The following is a 19,253-nucleotide window of genomic DNA, read 5'->3' as shown; positions in this document are numbered from 1 at the left end:
GAAATCAATACTATTAAAAGGGAAGGACTCCTAAAAAATCTACTTATACAAGGTTGTTAGACCTATTAGTTATTTACTTAATCTGTTATCTATGGTCATCGTCCTATACTTTCTAATATAAAATTTATAATACTTTCCGTAACCGTGAGTTCAAAACGGTTTGTATTGTATCCATTAGTCAAAATAATAATTAAATCATGCACAAATGGTTATTCACAGTTTGAACTACAATACATGTATCTGTATACAACTAATCATTTTTAACATACAACTAATATTAGTCTTATACTATTATTTAACTAGCACAATCGATCATTTGTTTTTCATTTGCAACATATTTTTTTTTGACATCGATTTGCAACATAATTTTGAGTAAAAGAATGGGAAAATGATTATTTATGAAAAGTAGCTCATAAAGGGAATGAACATATTTTTATGCTAAAGTGTGTTATTGTTAAAATAAATATTTTTTTAAAAAACTATTAAATCTCATATACCATTATTATTTGAAACTCTTAACTATAATATAGATTGATATCAAACTAATACATATACCACAAAATCCTAATTCATGAATTACTACCGGTTATTAAACTACAATATTATCAAATCTAATTGATATCTATATATCTTGAATCGGTCATTTACAGATTTAGTTACCGAACAGCTTTTAGGTAATAATTTAAACTTTATATGGTATCTAAAATCAAATTCAGAGATATTTCAACTGAAAAATATAAATATATAATTATTAGCTAAGATTACGACATGATTTAGTTGAGATTGTAACCCGTTACGTCAATAACATTGAATTCAAATATAATCTGTCCAATTTTATTTCTAACATTATATTAGGCCTACATTATATATCAAAATATAACAATGCTAATAAAAGCAAGAGAATATACCCATTTATTTTTGATTTTTTTTTCTGTTTTTTGCTGAAAACGGGTATTTGATTGCATGTTTTAAATATTTTGGAATATATAGAAATTAATTATATATATCCGGGATATTGTTCCATACTAATAAATGTTTTCGTACATTTATAAACGCTTTTGGCTAGATGGGTAACACTTAGATTATGAAGATATGCGAATATTTTTGTGCTCAAGAATATTCTGAAATGATTGACTATAATACTATATGATTTTCATTACGCATAAACTTTTCTCACCATAGCGACAAATATATCTGAAACAATACAATTCAACGTGATTTAGCAACACCATGACTGCAAAAATTTGATAGCTTTCAGTTAGGACAAATGATATAAGTTAATGCGTGAGTACTGTTAGGTAAATTTCATTGTTTTTTCCTTTTTTATTAGTGGTTTCAAGAGAGAGAAGGAAACAACGCAAGTTCATTGTTATAGATTTACTCTATTTTTATTAGTAAAAACAACATAAGTGAAAAGCTGTTTGTGCAGAGAGGTTCATCAAGAAGTGAAATAAAACGAGAAAATCATCAAGGTGCTTAGGATTTTGACTTTTTTCGGTTGCAAGAAGAGACATTTAAGATACACATTAAACATATCTACTAATAAATTAATAATGCAAGTTTAGAGAAATAGGTCTATTATTCTGATGAGCAAGAGAGAGAGAGCAAGAAGAATATAATACCAACTTATATCGCTCATTTCTTGAGTCTCAAAGATAGCATATCCACAAGAGTTTAGGCAAAAAATATACAATTTCGTTAAAACGTAACTGAATCACATAATTTTATAGAGATAGCAAAAGATGACCCCATTTCATTACCGTTGACTAAAATATATTGCAAGTGCATAAAGTAAATACAATGCATGTTCTTTATAATTTAATCCGTTTATAAACCAAACCTTATATGTACCTCTCTAAAAATTAAAATATTAAATAATATGCACAAAAATAGTATATTTTTTGTTACATTCATATGTAAATACATAATCAAATTACAAATTCATATCAAATAAATTTTTTGAAATTTCAAAAATAAACCCGCGCTTAAAAGTGCGGGTCAAAATCTAGTTGATTAATTATAACACACAAAGAAAAAAAATTAATCTGCAAGACTAAAGGAAAACATTTGTATATACGGTATGAACCAGAATTATTTGTTTATATGGTATGAACCAGAATTACACAGAGTAGGGGATACTTGAATCAATAACGTTACACTCAAGTCTTTGAAACAAAAATATATAGAACAAAGCTCGTTTAGCTTCACAAACACAATTTTCGGGTTTAGACATGTACATAGGATCTATGTATATGTTTTTACACACAAAAAAAAGATCTATGTATATGTTTAAACCGGTACCGAACTGGAAAGAGTCTATCTTTGTTGATCAAAGCCTCTTTCCTTGAAGACGTTTTGTCATGACACTCAAAAACACTATAAAAATGAAATGGATTCTTTGATTCTCAATTTGCAGCAGCTTCTGCTGTGTTGATTCAACATGCTGATTCAGATTCTCTCATCAGATACCTTTTTGGTTTTGAAGATTTTGATACAGATTCCTCTTTATCTGCTACTTCATCTTTCGCTTATAATCTATGGCTCTATGTTAAAATAAAAAAGGGGTCTATGACATTCATAGTCTGCTCGTAACAAAACCTCCAATTTATAATATATAATATGCTGAATTCAAACAGTATAAAGATACTTACTCTTCTAAACAGAAAAAACCACTACTGTTCTTCAGTATTTCAGTAACAATGTTTGCAGTGGCTGCACATTCTTATGATTGAAGAGATATCAGTAGAAAGACTACTACGGTCTCAATGTATAGGAGAGAGTGATTAAGAACATACATACCCATCCCAAGGGTAGACAGTCCAACATCATCGTACTGCTGCATATACCTCTGAAACAAAACCCAAGTTACATCAATCTCTGTCAATACTAAATTACAGAGGCTAGAACATAAGTAATAACTACACCAACAAAATCTAAAACATTTTGCCTGAGAGAAATAAAGCACAGAAAAGTTTTACAACGGTGATTTTGTAGAAAATTACATTTTAGTAAAAATTGAGCTTTTTGAGTGGATAAGAGTAACACAGATTTTCACATTACATCCTAGATAGAAACATATCATGGAGTTCAAGTTAATAGGCAAAACAAATCCCTGAAGTTAACCCAAAAATCTCTGCTTAGTCTAAATAAAAATGACTTCAAGAGAATTCAGAAGGACTGCTCGATCCAATCCTCTCGTAAAGAGCTACGAAGCTAACCACAAAAAGATTAGCATTTTTCAATAAATCTATAAGATAACAAAAGAATCAGGAGTCATAGAGATACGATAGATCGGACAATAGAAACAAACAAATAACACTCCTAGTTGTCTGTTGGTGTTCGCCAGTGTAAGTAACTGGCCGTACGTATGGAATCGGAAAAAATCAGTTGGTATTGGCTTCACGTACTGGCAACTTTTCAAAAGAAGTGCCATCAGTGAAAGTATGACAAGGGGAGCATCAGACAATCGAAAATTCCAGGAACCCGCTCATCGTGTAGACAGAGCCTTCAGCGAAACACTACCTGAAGATGCTGAGACGGTTCGCACTCACGCATCCTTGCAAAAGGATTGACTGTTACAGACAAACAAATGAAAAAAATTACAGTCTCTGTAAAACTGGAATCATCGAAAGGATTTACAAAATTCGGGACAGATTACCTTCTCGTCGATCAGTGACATGTCATCAACTCCACACCCATAAGTTCCCCGCCTCTCTTCACATTACCACAGCTTTCAGATCACCAAGCATGGTTAATGAATTCGCCATTGTTGGACGTGATAATGAGCAGAGATGATACTTGAAGTTTTCGTACACACGGCAGTCTTCTGCAACGATGGTAATTTATGGGAGATCTTTGGTCGGTTACAGGTTACATACGAAGACTCCAAGCTCACTTTAATGTCGTGTAGTGGGGCGAGTTGGACAAAGCTTGTTAATGCTCGGATTAAAGGACCAAATTAATGGAAACGCAAGGCATTTCAGGCCTCCGTCGGACAACGACGACGATATGACTTAAATGGAGTTTTTTTTATAGAATACACAAAATATGGGCCTGGAGATAAACAATAGGAAACCTAAATCAAATAACACATATGAAACGAAAAATAATTATGGGCTTTGAGACAACGAACATGAAGCCCAAATAAAAGTCTAAAAGAGCCCGGAGAAGGAAAAATAGGTTTCGTTGATTTTTCTAGGTGACAAGTGTCTAAATTTGCCCCGTGCTGCTTACTGATGTGGCGCAAGGAGAAGAGAGAGAAAACTATTTTATTGTATTAGATAGATAGATGTGTTCATATGTCAAAAAAAAAGTTTTATTTGAATGAGAAATGGAGGTATAATGTGTGTGATTTGAGAAACTGCGTTTCTGTTGTGCAATAACTGCGTTTCACAGACCGAGGCTGTCCAGTGCCATGACCAAGGATTGTCCCTCTGCCAAACATGTTTTTGAAACGCCAATGACGCCTCACGTATTAACAATAATTCGGGTTATAGTTTTTCACCACTTTTCGATCTTGATTCCTCTTCCTCGTCTTCTTCTTCGTCATCTTCTTTCATTAATTTCGATTGGGAATCACTATAATCATTTGTCCGGTTACCTCTCAATTATGGGGACTCATCATCCTCTTTTGGAAATTTTCAAAAATTTGACAATTATTCAAAGAATAGTATTGATCATCAAGTGCAAAAGCTTCAGCCCTTTGGACATTCCTAAGGTATATTCTTATAGTCAGTTACAGCGGGGTCGGCATTTTATTATTTTGACGATGAATTTGTGGTCGATTCGATGTGTCTTTGTCTATGTGTCACTTTACAGAGGATATATAGTTCATGTTCAGGCTTCGATTGTTACGAAACTAAAGAGATAGAGAACATTTGACGACTACAAGGCAGTACTCGACCAAAAAGAATGTTTCACCGCAGATGAATTGATCCTAACTGATCAGCTAATCGATAAAATAACGAAACAATGCAGAAACCAAGGCAGAGGTATTAACAAACATCAACTCAAATATATCCCATATTGATGTTTTGATCAGTTAATTTTACGATTAACTATTTTTTGGCATAGCAGGTTATACCATCTTTGTCATCGGGTATGTCATCGGCCACACATAAAGATTAGTACTACACTGCAGCTTTGGCTAATGCAAGTTATGAAGATTACAAGAAGAATCAAATGATTTGCTCAACGTCAAAGGAAGAGATCATTAATAATGTTGAAATCTTCCTTAACGCTCTTTCAACTTGATTGTGGGCCATCGCAGTTGATTCTGATAGATGCCCATGATATCATTGATATGTCTTTTTTTTTTTTGCTAACATTTGGTATCATTGATATGTCACTATGGGATGGGATGATAAAAACCTGCATCTCGTGCATATGATCCGCAAGCACGATTAGAAGCATTGAAGAGATATTTTCGCAAAGAAGGAGAAACGCAAGCGCCAGCCACCGCCGTTGAAGCCTGCTGGAGCCACTTCGGTGAGTGTTCGGCTGCAAAGCTCTAAAAGCTATACTCTTGCTTGCTGGTCAATCCTATAAGCAAGAAGTGCATTGGTTTAGGGAGTTTAAATTGTTGTTTTTCTTGTGCTAGTTTAATCTATTAACTTCATGCTTTCCATTGTTTGGAAGTTTGGACTTAATTCTTAGATTCTTAGGGATTTTTTTAAACTTTTTGCGGTCTTTAAGAATCAAATTAGCTGTCAAAGCAAGCTATGGCTGCAAGCTTCTTGTAACCAAATCATCATTCTTAGTAATGAAATTTACAATTTAGCAAAAAAAAAGAGAAACGCAAGTATGAATTATTATGATTTTGATGAATTAAATATATTGAATTTTACGTATAGATACTCAAAGGAAGACGCTAGGTATAATTAAATCTCGAGATTAGAATGCATGCATGAGCAAACAATACCAATAAATAGACTAATATATTCATGAAAATTAGATATGAATCTCGAAAATCTACAGCTGATACGAAGAGACGATTGAAAGGAAGATTTACAAAAGCTGGTACAGATTATGATTATGACCCACGAGCAAATAATACTAATAAAGAGACTAATATATTCATGACCTAATAAAAAGATGGTTGCGATCATATAATCATAATCGTTATGGACGTAAACGCTCGCTCGACCAAACGCAGAAGCAGGAGATAATATAAGGGATTGTTTGCTCGTGAGTAAACATTTTTTTTAATAGAAGTTCGTATACCAATTTTAATACCTGAAAGGCTACCATTTTTTCAAAAAAAAAGATAGTTGATATCTAAACACTTATAAACCAACTATGTTGCAGATCACGTATTCGTGGCATTTTAACTTTTCCTTAATCATATTTCACGAAACAAAGTTCAACTATCATAAGGAAAATACATAAATATTCCCTGAGGCAGTGTGGCTTGGACCATGTAATATTGTACATGTTCAAGGCAGCAAAATTCACGTTATCAAACGTTCTTTATTTCGTCCGTTCTCAATGTTTTTGATGTGTGATATTATATGCCACCAAGAAAACCATTAGAAAAACAGAGTACATATCAAAATAAACTATTTATTGATCCAGTTTTATTTGTAATCTTTACATTTGATACAAATAGAATTAAGAACGAGATCTAACTACACACTTACTAAACATCCTTTTTTTGTAACATCACTTTTTCACTCAATCATATTACCCAATAGGAGACCTGTTTGGCGAAGGAGTCTGCTTTTTTTTCCTCTCGTGAGATCCAAACGGAGAGCAGCTCAAAATAAGAAGCAACAAAAATAGGATATCTGCAACAATACCATAATTTAGTTTTAGTAAAAAATATCCAATAACTTAACAGGAAAAAAACTATGGTGTTAGAAAACTGAATTCCATTCCATGCACATATACCGTAAGAAAAATTCATTACTAAAAATATAAACATATCCAATTAAAAAAAAAACATATCCAACTAAGATGTATCGTATATTAATTTTAAAAAATTATATAGTGGAGAAACAACAAATGTACGAGTCCAAAAAGATTCTCACACTCAAATTAAATTTATATATAAAGGAAATAAAACCAATAAGCTAATAAGCTCATTCTATGTCTACGCCTTATCGTCTTTAATTCACAATCAGCTTTAGGTAAATAGTTAGGCCGCATTACTTCTGTGCATTAAAAAAATACATTTTACATTACTCCATTACCCTCCCTATGATCGACCTTCATTTTCTGCCGCCGCTACAACCGTCTATAGAGACCGTGACCACCACTTTAATGTCGCCACCGTCGTTGCATTTATACATTTTGAGATCTTTATTTTAATTCTCTATATATATAGGTACTATACAAAATAGTATCCTTCTTCATATACAGCTCTTTTGACCCCTAAGGAAATGTGTCTCTTTCGACCCTTATGGAAAGCTTATTCTTTATCCTCTTATTCTCCAATTATCTCGACCCGTATGATGAATTGCATACTACTTTCTGTTTTAATTTCCTTTGTATACCTTATCGTCTCCCTTTCCGTATCAATGCTTCAGCCTAAAGACACTATTAATGCCTACTTCTCATCTTCTCAAGATCAACCTCAGAGCCTTACAGAGATCGATCACATTGTCTTTGGGATCGGATCGAGCTTGAACTCGTGGCCTGCACGTAGAGATTATGTTAAGCTTTGGTGGGATACTCAGAGAATGAGAGGGTGTGTCTTTGTTGATAGTCCTTTGTCGTCTTTGGAGAACAATACAGATTCTCATCTTCTCCCTCCGATTTGTGTTTCTGAAGATACGTCACGGTTTAGGTAACTATGGAAACTATTTATAGCATCATTCTTTGAAAGTAGATGTAATCTGCGCTTATTAATTACTCCGTTTCAAATTAATAGATGTTCTAAGTTCAAATTTATTTAGAAACTTAAAACTTATTCGTTTACGATTTAGAACTGTCTGCAAATGAGTTCAAAATTTAATTTAATATGTAACTTCTAAAATTCTTTGTTTCCAACATATTTTATTTTCCGAAATTTAAGTTAATATTATATTTTCAAAACCATATATAAAAATAATAATTCAATTCCACTATAATAATAATAATAATTAAGATTCCAGTTTTATTCCTTTAACTTTCCTTTCTAAATATAAATGGAATCGAGCCCACAAAATTATTGATCATGCAGATACACTTGGGCAGGCGGTGACAGAAACGCGATTCGGATCGCGCGCTGTGTTTTAGAAACCGTAAGGATGTTCAATAACTCTGCAGAGGAAGTAAGATGGTACGTGTTTGGAGATGACGACACCATATTCATCCCGGAAAACCTCGCAAGAACGCTCTCTAAATACGACCACATGTCATGGTACTACATAGGAGCTACCTCAGAGATTTATCATCAGAACTGGTTGTTTGGAGACGACATGGCGTTTGGCGGTGGAGGGGTAGCTTTAAGCAGCTCGTTGGCTAACGTCTTAGCTAAAATTTTTGATTCTTGTATCGAACGGTATCCACATTTATATGGAGGAGACGCTAGAATTCATGCTTGTGTGCTTGAGCTTGGAGTTGGATTGTCTCACGAACCTGGCTTCCATCAGGTTTTATACACCTTTGTATATATTTTTTAATTTTGCTCAAAAATTGATTTAACTAGCTTCTTCCTTTTTTTTATATCTATGTATGCAGTTTGATGTAAATGGAAATGCATTGGGAATATTGACATCACATTCAACGAGACCGTTGGTGTCTCTACACCACATGTCCCACATTGACCCACTTTTCCCAAACTCAACTACTTTCTCCGCCATCCAACACCTCTTCTCCGCCGTAGAACTTGATCCTCTCCGTATATTTCAACTCTCCGTTTGCTACGACCGTCGGTACTCTTGGACCATCTCTGTGTCCTGGGGATATACTGTTCAGGTTAATATCGCCTTGCCAACCTTAATTTTAGAAAATGTTAAAACATTTATATAGGTGTGTAGTAAGTCGGAAAAAAAAATTTCCCTGATTTTTTTTCCGTTTTAGTATATCCTGGATTTTTAATTTGTTCGGTTTAGTTTGTCTATTTAGAAAAAGATACTTTTAGGATTCAAATAAAATTTCGGTTCGATTTATCTTTAGTTTATTTAGTTTGTAAACTTTGGTTCGGCTAAAATATCTAGTACTACCTAGGTACATTATATTTTTGAATGATTGATGCTATTAAATCAAATTAATTTTTTTGTTTCAAATGTTAGATTGAGAGTAGGCATATGTTTCTACGTGATGTTTTGCGAACACAAGAAACGTTCCGACCATGGCAAAATTTCGGCGGGTTAGCAAGTGTGTACACATTCAACACAAGAGAGTTTAATCCTGATCCTTGCAAAAGACCTGTCACTTTCTTCATGGAACATGTTTCTTCTACTCCCGATGATGGAACTATTAAAAGTGTGTATAAGCAAGCTTACGAGAATTGCACGTATGATCCCATTTCATCGCCTCGCAAAACTGAAGAGGTTAGAGTGTTCTCGACAAGATTCGATCCCGATATCAGAAAAGTAAGGGTCCTTTTCTGATTTTTTGGATTTTTAAAATAAAAATTCGTGTTTCAGTATTGATATTAGATTTGATAAAGAGTGAAATTTTGGTCATCTGTAAAACCATTGCTAGGTTAGTTAAATCTCTATTGAAATATCAATCGCTAAAGTTTCCCTAGTAACATTTATCATTTTTACTCTAAAATTAAGTACCAACAAAATTACGAATATCACATATAAAATTCAATATAAACGCTCAATTGTTAAAAATAAGAAGGAACATGCTTGGAAGTACTCTATAAGGACTAAGAGGTTCTTATTGTAAGATAAATTCAAGATAATTCAGATAAGTTGGACAGATCATAGTGTCTCCATTTTAGTAACTGAAGTTGAGTAAACTAATTTGACATTTACATGTTAACATTTTAAAATAAAACTATATAAAAATTTTATATATTCTGTAAAAATGTTTCAATTTTATTTATTTTAAGTTTTGTTTATCTTAATTTATTGTTTTTGGATGTGATAGTTAAAGGCTCCGAGAAGACAGTGTTGTGATATTTTACCTACTTCTTCGACCGATGGAAAAGTAATGGAAATTGGGATTCGAGAGTGCAAAGAGGATGAGCTCATCTATATGAATCCCTAGTAGCAGCGTTACTCTTTTTTTCTTTTTCTTTTTTGAGCAACAAACTGATTTATATTGGGAGGCCTCACTGTAGAGAGAGCCCTAATACCTTTATACCCTCTTTTGTTTCATTGCTATCCAAATTTTACCTATATCATTGCAAAATAGTTTCTTATTAATTAATGTATACTAAAAATTAAACTGTCAATCAGTTTGTTGCCTTTCAACTTTTGAGGTTTGTGGTTAGCTATTTTCACCTGCCGTAACATCCTTTATGAAGCATATGTATTTGAATGGAGAAACTATGAACATGAAACAATAAATATGTATGATGGCAATATAAGAACGGTAGGGGAGAGGATTTGAATGGCACGCGAAGTCTATAGCAGTGAACACACGTTAGCAATTTTTTTTAAAAAAACTCGAAAGTTCAGTTAACTAAAGGGTGGCTAAATTATTCATACTTAGGTATACATTTAAAGAATAAAATGATAGTTTACTTGTGTTACAAGATAAGAATCCAACATTTTGAAAGGAGTGTATAATAAAGGCAAGTCAAAATAACAAAATTTAAATGTGAACCGATCGAGAGACCGGCTTAAAGCATCTCCAATGTAAAATTCTATTTTTTTTCCTCTAGAATAAAGTAAAAGTAAATATGGAGCAAAAATGTTTCAATCCTATTTCATTTCCTACTCCATAATAGAGTGATGAACAACCAAAATAGATTACTCCATTTATGTAGTAAACTTCATTATGGAGTGAGATATGGAGTTGGGTTGGAGTATTTTTTACTTCATATTCACTTTTACTCTATTTTAGAATAGAAAATGAAGTGGGTATGGAGATGCACTTAGCCACGAAAGCATTATCGAAAAGTACATGATTAAAGTTAATTAAATTTTAATTTAAGAGAAAAAAAAAAGAATAAACAAAATTTATAATAAGCGTTAGCCTAATAATTAGCAACAGACCAGAGATATTAGACGACTTTTCCACCATTATATAAAGGGATAGTTTGAAAAATACTTCATTTACAATTTAAAATTTGAAAAATGCATTTTTCCTTTCTTTTTTTTAAACTACACTTTCTCTTATGTAGTAAGAGATTTTTATTTTAAATTTACAAACTTTAGTAATTAATTTAAAACTTGGGATAATTTGAAAAATACTCTATTAATAGTTTATATTGTGAAAAGCACATTTTTTTTTACTTTTTGAGAAATACACTTTACTAAATATGAAAAGACATTTTTATCCAGATTAGATATTGTTATAACTACAATATAAATTCAAAATTAATAATAATAATTCTCTATATCTGCAGTCTTTCTCTTTCGTTCCATAATTTTATTTCAAAAGCATTGTTGCACCTTAGCTCTTTGCCTCTTTCCTGAATTAATGTTGAGATTGTCATTAGACATTAGAGTGTGTGTATTCAAAATATAAAATAAATAACATGATTCTTGATCCTTTGCGGGTTGAATGATATTCTTTTGGTTTGTGATAATGAGTTTTGAAATTTATCAAATACCAATACAAAAGAAGCTAGAAAATGTTGATCTGCAAAGGTACAATAAACTTCACTATTAACTTCTTGCAAGTTTTTAGAGTGTTATTATTTAGATCTCTGCATTTTTTTCTTGATCAAACGATCTCTGCTTTTGATCTCTTCTTTTTATCAGTGTATTTTATACAGTGGTGAAAGAAAGAGATAGTTTGGTGAAATCTGAAGTAGATGAAATCCATAAAAGTTATTTAGATATTTTTCCTGTAATCCATTTTCATATCTGTAGGTGTATCCGCAAGTTAGATATTATTTTTTGTATCCGCTTTTTATAGGAAGAACCATTTAATAAAGCTTCTCCTATATTGTTGGAAAAAATATCATGAAGAAGACGACAGATGACGCTCGCTTGTTCTCTTCTATATTTTCAAAAAATAAATATGCAGATATATTTAAGAAGATATTTTGTAGATATTAAAGAGATTTCTTTAAAAAAATATTTTTCTTGTTATAAATAATAATTTAAATAAATTATAATGATAAAAATTGATGATATAATTAAGTATTCATATTGGATAATTTAATAAATTCATGAATACATAAGTGTATTTTCGAAAAAACCTAAATCATGGTGTAATTTTCAAATTAAAATCTGATATGAATATATTTCTCCAAATTTTCCCTTAAAACTTTGATTATTATCTTATAAACTTATAGTTTTCGATAATTTTCCACGTTTATTATTTTGTAAAACTTTTCTGTAATCTTTGTTAATATTCTTGTTGCTAAAGTTGTTAATATTTTTTTCTCAAAAAAAAATATTAATATTTGGTGTCTCTGCAGAAAAACGGAACAATAGCTTCAATCTCTTTCTTTTAGAAGTTCATCCTTTTTCACATCAGAAAAAGCAAACAATTTAAACATTCTAAGAATGGTGAAAATATTCCAAATCATTTCCAAGAGTTTCTATGTACTCGTACACCGCGTGCGCACAATTTAACATTGTATCATATCTTCTTTGGTAGAAATTTTCAGTAAGAAAAAAAAATTATAATAAAAAGAGGAGAAATATACTAACACACTATTTGATTCTCAAAAAATTTGTCCGGATTAAACTTTTTTAACTAAAAGAATAGCAATTTCTCTGGATTGTTTCATGTGTATGTCGCATATGAAAACAAGAAACAAATTCTCAGGCTATAATAGGAGATCATTTAGTTATTTGGTAAACTCGACAATTCTTTTCTATGAATAAAGATAGCGGAGCCACCAATTTTTTAATTTTATATTAAGAATATTAAAATAAGTATGTTTGTTGGTCAATTTGTTTAATTTTTTATTTAAAACGCATATTTCTGTTTTAATTTTTTTTTTAACGCTGATTTATTATGATCTTACAATTATGATATAGGAAAGATTACATAGACGATTCGACAACCGACAATACTACCTGCTGTGAAGATCGAACGCCTTTGATCTTCTTCTTGAACTCAACTCACGAACCAACAAAACGATATGTTGACCCGGTGTTCACCGCACCACACCGTTAACCAGGCGTGGCCGCTATATCTCACCGGAGCTGGGATTGAACCAGCAACACTATACTGCTCACAAGCGAGCTCCGTTACAACTCGATAACCTTGCTCTCTCTCTACTCTAGCTCTGCGTCTGATACAATCTAATCAGCTCAACAGACTTAACGTCTAGCAACAAGATCCTTAGCCTTTATACCTTAGACTAATTCTCTTCACACGCATACACTCACACGTGTAACTAACTAAGAGAGACACTGGTTTAATTGACCGTTACAGACTAACCGGACTTGATTACAATCCTATCTAAACCAATCAACTTAAACCAAGCTAGATATAGTAATCCTATCTTGTCTATATTTTTCAAATCTCCACCTTAGACAAGATACCTTTTGTAGTCTTGATGAAGTCTGTCATCTCTTTACCGAAACGAAACTCTTCTGTATCCTTTACCGGATCATTGCAGCTTCTACCAACTGCAATCTTCTCCACCTCGAACTGAATTTAGTGCTTGGAGACTCGAAGCAACTTTAATGCCTCTCGAAACTTGAATACAGGTAGGACCTTTGTAAAAATATCCGCTGGATTATAAGCTGTTGCTATCTTCAAAATTTGTACTTCACCCGCAGCAATGAGATCACGAATGAAATGGTACTTCGTAGCAACATGCTTCGTCTTCTCGTGATAGACAGCATTCTTTGACAACGCAATAGCACTTTGCGAGTCACAAAAAATCTCAACTGATTCTTGTGGAAAACCAAGTTCCTCCGCAAATCGTTTGAGCCACACACCTTCCTTTACTGCCTCAGACAACGCAATATATTCAGCCTCTGTTGTTGATAACGCTACGACCTTTTGAAGTGATGACCTCCAACTTATAGGATTTCCTCCAGCTGTGAAAACCATTCCTGAAGTCGATCTCCTCTGATCTAGATCACCGTTGTAGTCAGAATCAGAATATCCTTTAATCACAAATTCTCCTTTTTTCTTGTAGCATAATCTTGTATCAACCGTTCCTTTAATGTACCGTAGCACCCACTTCACAGCTTGCCAGTGTTCCTTCAGTGGTTTGGTCATAAAACGACTTATGAGACCCACTGAATAAGCCAAATCCAGTCTAGTCCCCACCATTGCATACATGATACTTCCTACAGCACTTTGATACGGAATCTTTGCCATGTAACCTGCTTGCTCCCTCAGTTCCTTCTCTGTTCCAGACCTGAGTTTGAAATGAGCTCCCATTGGAGTTGATACTTCCTTTGATTGATCCATGTCGAAATTCGAAAGTACCTTCCACAAGTAACTTTCCTGTGACACCCATAATTCACTAGCTTCTCTGTTCCTGTGAATCTCCATGCCTAAAATCTTCTTAGCATCGCCAAGGTCCTTCATCTCAAATTCTGAATTCAGAACTCTCTTCAGACGTTCCACTTGTGCCTTGTCAACTGATGCTATCAGAATATCATCTACGTATAATAACAAATACACGTAGACGCCTTCTGAGTTCATCTTGAAGTAAACACACTGATCATACTCGCTCCGTGTATATCCTTGTGCTCTAACAAAATCATCAAACCTCTTGTTCCATTGACGCGGAGATTGCTTCAGCCCGTATAAGGATCTCTTGAGTAGACACACCTTCTGGGGAAACTTCTTATCAACAAAACCCTCTGGTTGATCCATGTATATCGTCTCATCCAACAACCCGTGAAGAAAGGCAGTTTTGACGTCCATTTGCTGTAACTCCATGTTAAAATGAGTGACTGCAGACAGTATGTAACGAATTGATACATGCTTAACAACTGGAGCAAAGATTTCTTGAAAATCTACTCCTTCCCTCTGAGAGAAACCCTTTGCGACAAGTCTTCCTTTATATCTTGGTGGCTCAACCCCCACTATACCAGGTTTCCTTTTAAACACCCACTTGCATCCAATTGTTTTCTGATCTTCTGGTTTATCAACCAGTACCCACGTTCCATTCTTCTTTAATGAAACCATTTCATCACTTGCTGCTTCTTTCCAGAAATCACTGTCTGGATCTTCCATAGCTTCTCTATAAGACGACGGTTCTGAACTTGCATCCTCAGGTAATTCACATATATAACAAGCGTATATATCTTCTCCATCTGCCGCCTCACACTCATAGTCTTCAAGTCTCTTTGGAGGTCTTATCTGTCTTCTTGTTCTATCTGTAGCCAACTGATAGTCATCAAGACCAGTTGATTCTTCCTCCACTGATTCTTCATCTGCGACCATATCTTCTAAGTCTGCAGTTCTTCCTGCAGCTCCACCTTCAGATTCAATCAGCTTATCATCTGATAGCTTAAGGCTCACAAGATTCGGATCTGCTGTTTCAGTCAAGACTTGAGGGGATGTTGTTTCACTTTCACGATTCTTGTATACCATCTCCTCTCTGAAAACAACATCTCTAGATATAATAACCTTCTTGTCTTCTGGCATCCAAACTTTGAAGCCCTTAACTCCTTCTGGATATCCAGTAAAATATCCTTTTCTAGCTCTTGGATTCAGTTTCCCGTCACTAGTATGAACAAATACTAAGCATCCAAACCTTTTCAAGTCTTTGAAGTTTGGAACAGCTGAGGTCCATCTCTCCTCAGGTATCTCCATCTGAATAGCTGACGACGGAGATCTATTTATAAGATATACAGCTGTTGCAGCTGCTTCAGCCCAAAATCTGACTTCAAAACCACTCTCACTGAGCATACTTCGAACCTTGTTCATAATAGTTCTGTTGAGGCGTTCTGCAACCCCATTTTGCTGCGGTGTATATGTGCACATTCTATGTCTGACCATGCCTTCTTCTTTGCAAAAGGAGTTGAACCGAAGATTGCAAAACTCTAGTCCGTTATCCGTTCGCAACTTCTTGATCTTCCTTTCACTTTGCGTTTCCACCATCTTCTTCCATGAGACAAAACATTCAAACGCTTCATCCTTGTGTCTTAGGAAGTATATCCAGACTTTTCTAGAGAAGTCATCTGTAAAGGTGAGGAAATACTGAGCCCTACTAAGGCTTGGAGGAACATTTGGTGACCCCCAAAGATCAGAATGGATATAATCCAACTTAGCCTTAGTAATATGAAGTGCTGGACCAAAACTTACTTTGTGTGTTTTACCAATAACACAGTCTTCGCAGAAACTCATCTCAGTCTTTTTCAGTTCTCCCAAACAACCTTTCTTTAGCAGAACCTCCATTCCCTTTTGTCCTAGATGACCCATGCGACTATGCCATAACTCAATGTCTGACATTTCTTTGTCTTTCTGTCCTGCTACGTTGCTTGATTCCCCATTCAAAACTGTTCTTCTTGCAGACGCTTGCAGTATGTACAACGACTGCCGTCTAACTCCTTTCATAAACACAGCACATCCCTTTATAACCTTCAGAATACCATTTGCTGCTTTGAACTCGCAGCCCTTCTCTTCAAGACTTCCCATCGATATCAAATTTCTTGATATACCAGGCATGTACCTTACATCATGAAGCACAAAGGTAGTTCTATCTGGGTTTTCAAACCTGATAGAGCCGACGCCCTTAACCTCTGTAATTGTATTATTAGCCATACGAACTCTTCCACCGTCTGTTGTCTTAAGATCAATGAAGAGATCGCGCCTTGGCGTCATATGGAATGTACAACCTTTATCTAGGATCCACTCATTTCTATCTGATTCTGCTGAGTTTACCTCTGCAACCAGTAGACCAACCAGATCCTTAGCCATGGATGACTCTCCTCTATCTGACCCTTGCTTCTGCCCCTTGTTTCTGTCAAGCCATTTGTAGCACTGCTTCTTGAAATGTCCTTCTTTTCCACAAATCCAGCAAACACGCTTACCATCCTTTGACTTAGATCTTGATCTATGCTTGCCCTTATCTCCGTAAGAATTAGACAATCTATTCTCTGGTCTTCCTCTGACAAAGTTACCCTCACCAGATGTTCTCGAGCTTGGAGCATCCTTGTACTCCATCTCCTTCGACCTCGCTGCACTTACTATCTCATCAACTCTAATAGCTTCTCGGCTATACTTAAGAGTTTCCTTCAAGGAATCATACCTACTCGGCAGGGCATTTAGTAGTAGTATAGCTTGTACTTCCTCTGGAATCTCTATACTGAGGTTGTTCAGATCAGCTATCAGCTTCAAGAAGTCATCCACGTTTTCATCTACTATTCTTGCATCCTGCATCCGGAAAGAATAGACCTTGAGCTGAGCGTGGACTCTGTTTGGCAAGGTCTTGGCCATGTAAAGACGATCAAGGAGCTCCCACACCTCTGCTGCTGAGGTGCACTTGTCCAGTTTCCTTAGTACATGATCACCGACGCTCATGAAGATGAGGTTCATAGCCTTTTCATCTCGCTCCAATCTTGATTCTTCATCTTTAACAGCTTTCTCCTTCGAGTCATCATCTTTGTCATCTTCGTCCTTCGTAATCTTCGAATCTTGCGATTGCGGAGTAAGAACATCCTTCAAACCTCTCACGCTGAGATGCGCGAGCATTCTTTTCTTCCAGATCCCAAAGTCTCCAGTGCCATCGAACATCGATATCGCGAATTCAATCTTGTGAGTCTTCATCTCGAAATCGATTGATTTCAGATCTTGATTGAGTTGACTGAACTTTCGCCGGATCTTCTAACCTCCGGCTCTGATACCAATTTGTGAAGATCGAACGCCTTTGATCTTCTTCTTGAACTCAACTCACGAACCAACAAAACGATATGTTGACCCGGTGTTCAACGCACCACACCGTTAACCAGGCGTGGCCGCTATATCTCACCGGAGCTGGGATTGAACCAGCAACACTATACTGCTCACAAGCGAGCTCCGTTACAACTCGATAACCTTGCTCTCTCTCTACTCTAGCTCTGCGTCTGATACAATCTAATCAGCTCAACAGACTTAACGTCTAGCAACAAGATCCTTAGCCTTTATACCTTAGACTAATTCTCTTCACACGCATACACTCACACGTGTAACTAACTAAGAGAGAGACTGGTTTAATTGACCGTTACAGACTAACCGGACTTGATTACAATCCTATCTAAACCAATCAACTTAAACCAAGCTAGATATAGTAATCCTATCTTGTCTATATTCTTCACCTGCCTTATGAAGACCTACGCCTAACTGCATCACCTGAGCCGTCCTATGAAAATCCACGCCTGACCAAATTTACTTGCACCATGTTGAAGATCTCTTGCAAGTCTTTCCTCTGTAGTCTGCATAATTGTTTAATAAACCGCTCTCTCCGGGACTTGAAACCTTGATTTCCTGTAATCTGCAATAAATTGCATAGTCTGAGATTCGAACCCCAGACCTGGGTGTAAAAGCCTTTAAACCTTAACCAATAGGCTATGGTGCTTCCACATTTCTGTTTTAATTAGAATATCAAATTAAATATTAGATAAGATAAACATTAAATTTGGTCAATTTAGTCATTTCACTTATCAATAAGTGTAGTTTCCAAAAAATAAAAAGATAGTGTAATTTTCAAAATATAATCTCATGTAAAGATATTTCTCCAAATTTTCCATTATATAAAACCATTTACCTTTGTTTCGGTGGAATCACTAACCACTGCATGATCTCAATCTCTATCCTCCAAATTATAATTCTGACATCACCTTCTCGATTCAATGACGATGGAGACGATGCAATCTCCGTGAGAGGTGCACATGGAAGTCTCCAAGTCTACAGGCGACATCTCATTAAGCGACAACATAGTAAATGTGGACAAGGCGGACTTGCTCAACAAGGCTGTGGAGGAGGAAGGAAGAAACAAAGTCTCCGATTCTGTGGTTGGCGAGTGTTCACCGAAGACGGCGAAAGTGGAGCTCCAGGAGATTTTGACGAAAAGCCTTGTGATCTTGACGTGCGAGTCCATAGGGAATAATGGATCTTGCGATGCGTATCTCATCAGGACTTGATCATACATGAAAGATGAAGAAGACAAGGAAGAGGCATGTTTAGTCAATATTAGAGTAATGATTTACTTTGGTTAAATGTATTATATTGGTTAGCTCATTCCGGTTAACTAGATCCTATATAAAGGATTATACATTGTAACTAAAACTTTAACA

General features: G+C 34.9%; 1 protein-coding gene and 1 pseudogene across 1 annotated transcript; both read left to right on the top strand.

The window, feature by feature from the left end:
- The first annotated feature begins 50 nt into the window (after positions 1 to 50).
- On the top strand, positions 51 to 10,391 carry LOC103844149. Its single transcript, XM_033281776.1, has 5 exons — positions 51 to 7,786; positions 8,162 to 8,573; positions 8,662 to 8,898; positions 9,216 to 9,518; positions 10,027 to 10,391. The coding sequence occupies exons 1-5, from the start codon at positions 7,380 to 7,382 to the stop codon at positions 10,144 to 10,146; spliced, it is 1,479 nt and encodes a 492-aa protein (XP_033137667.1). The 5' UTR covers positions 51 to 7,379; the 3' UTR covers positions 10,147 to 10,391.
- Positions 3,792 to 7,008, top strand: LOC103844432 (annotated as a pseudogene).
- Positions 10,392 to 19,253: the final 8,862 nt, after the last annotated feature.

The sequence above is a fragment of the Brassica rapa genome, chromosome A10, assembly GCF_000309985.2.
Source record: "Brassica rapa cultivar Chiifu-401-42 chromosome A10, CAAS_Brap_v3.01, whole genome shotgun sequence".
Classification (NCBI taxonomy): Eukaryota; Viridiplantae; Streptophyta; class Magnoliopsida; order Brassicales; family Brassicaceae; genus Brassica; species Brassica rapa.
Note: the sequence above shows the minus strand (reverse complement) of the source record. Positions and strands in the feature narration are given on the sequence as shown.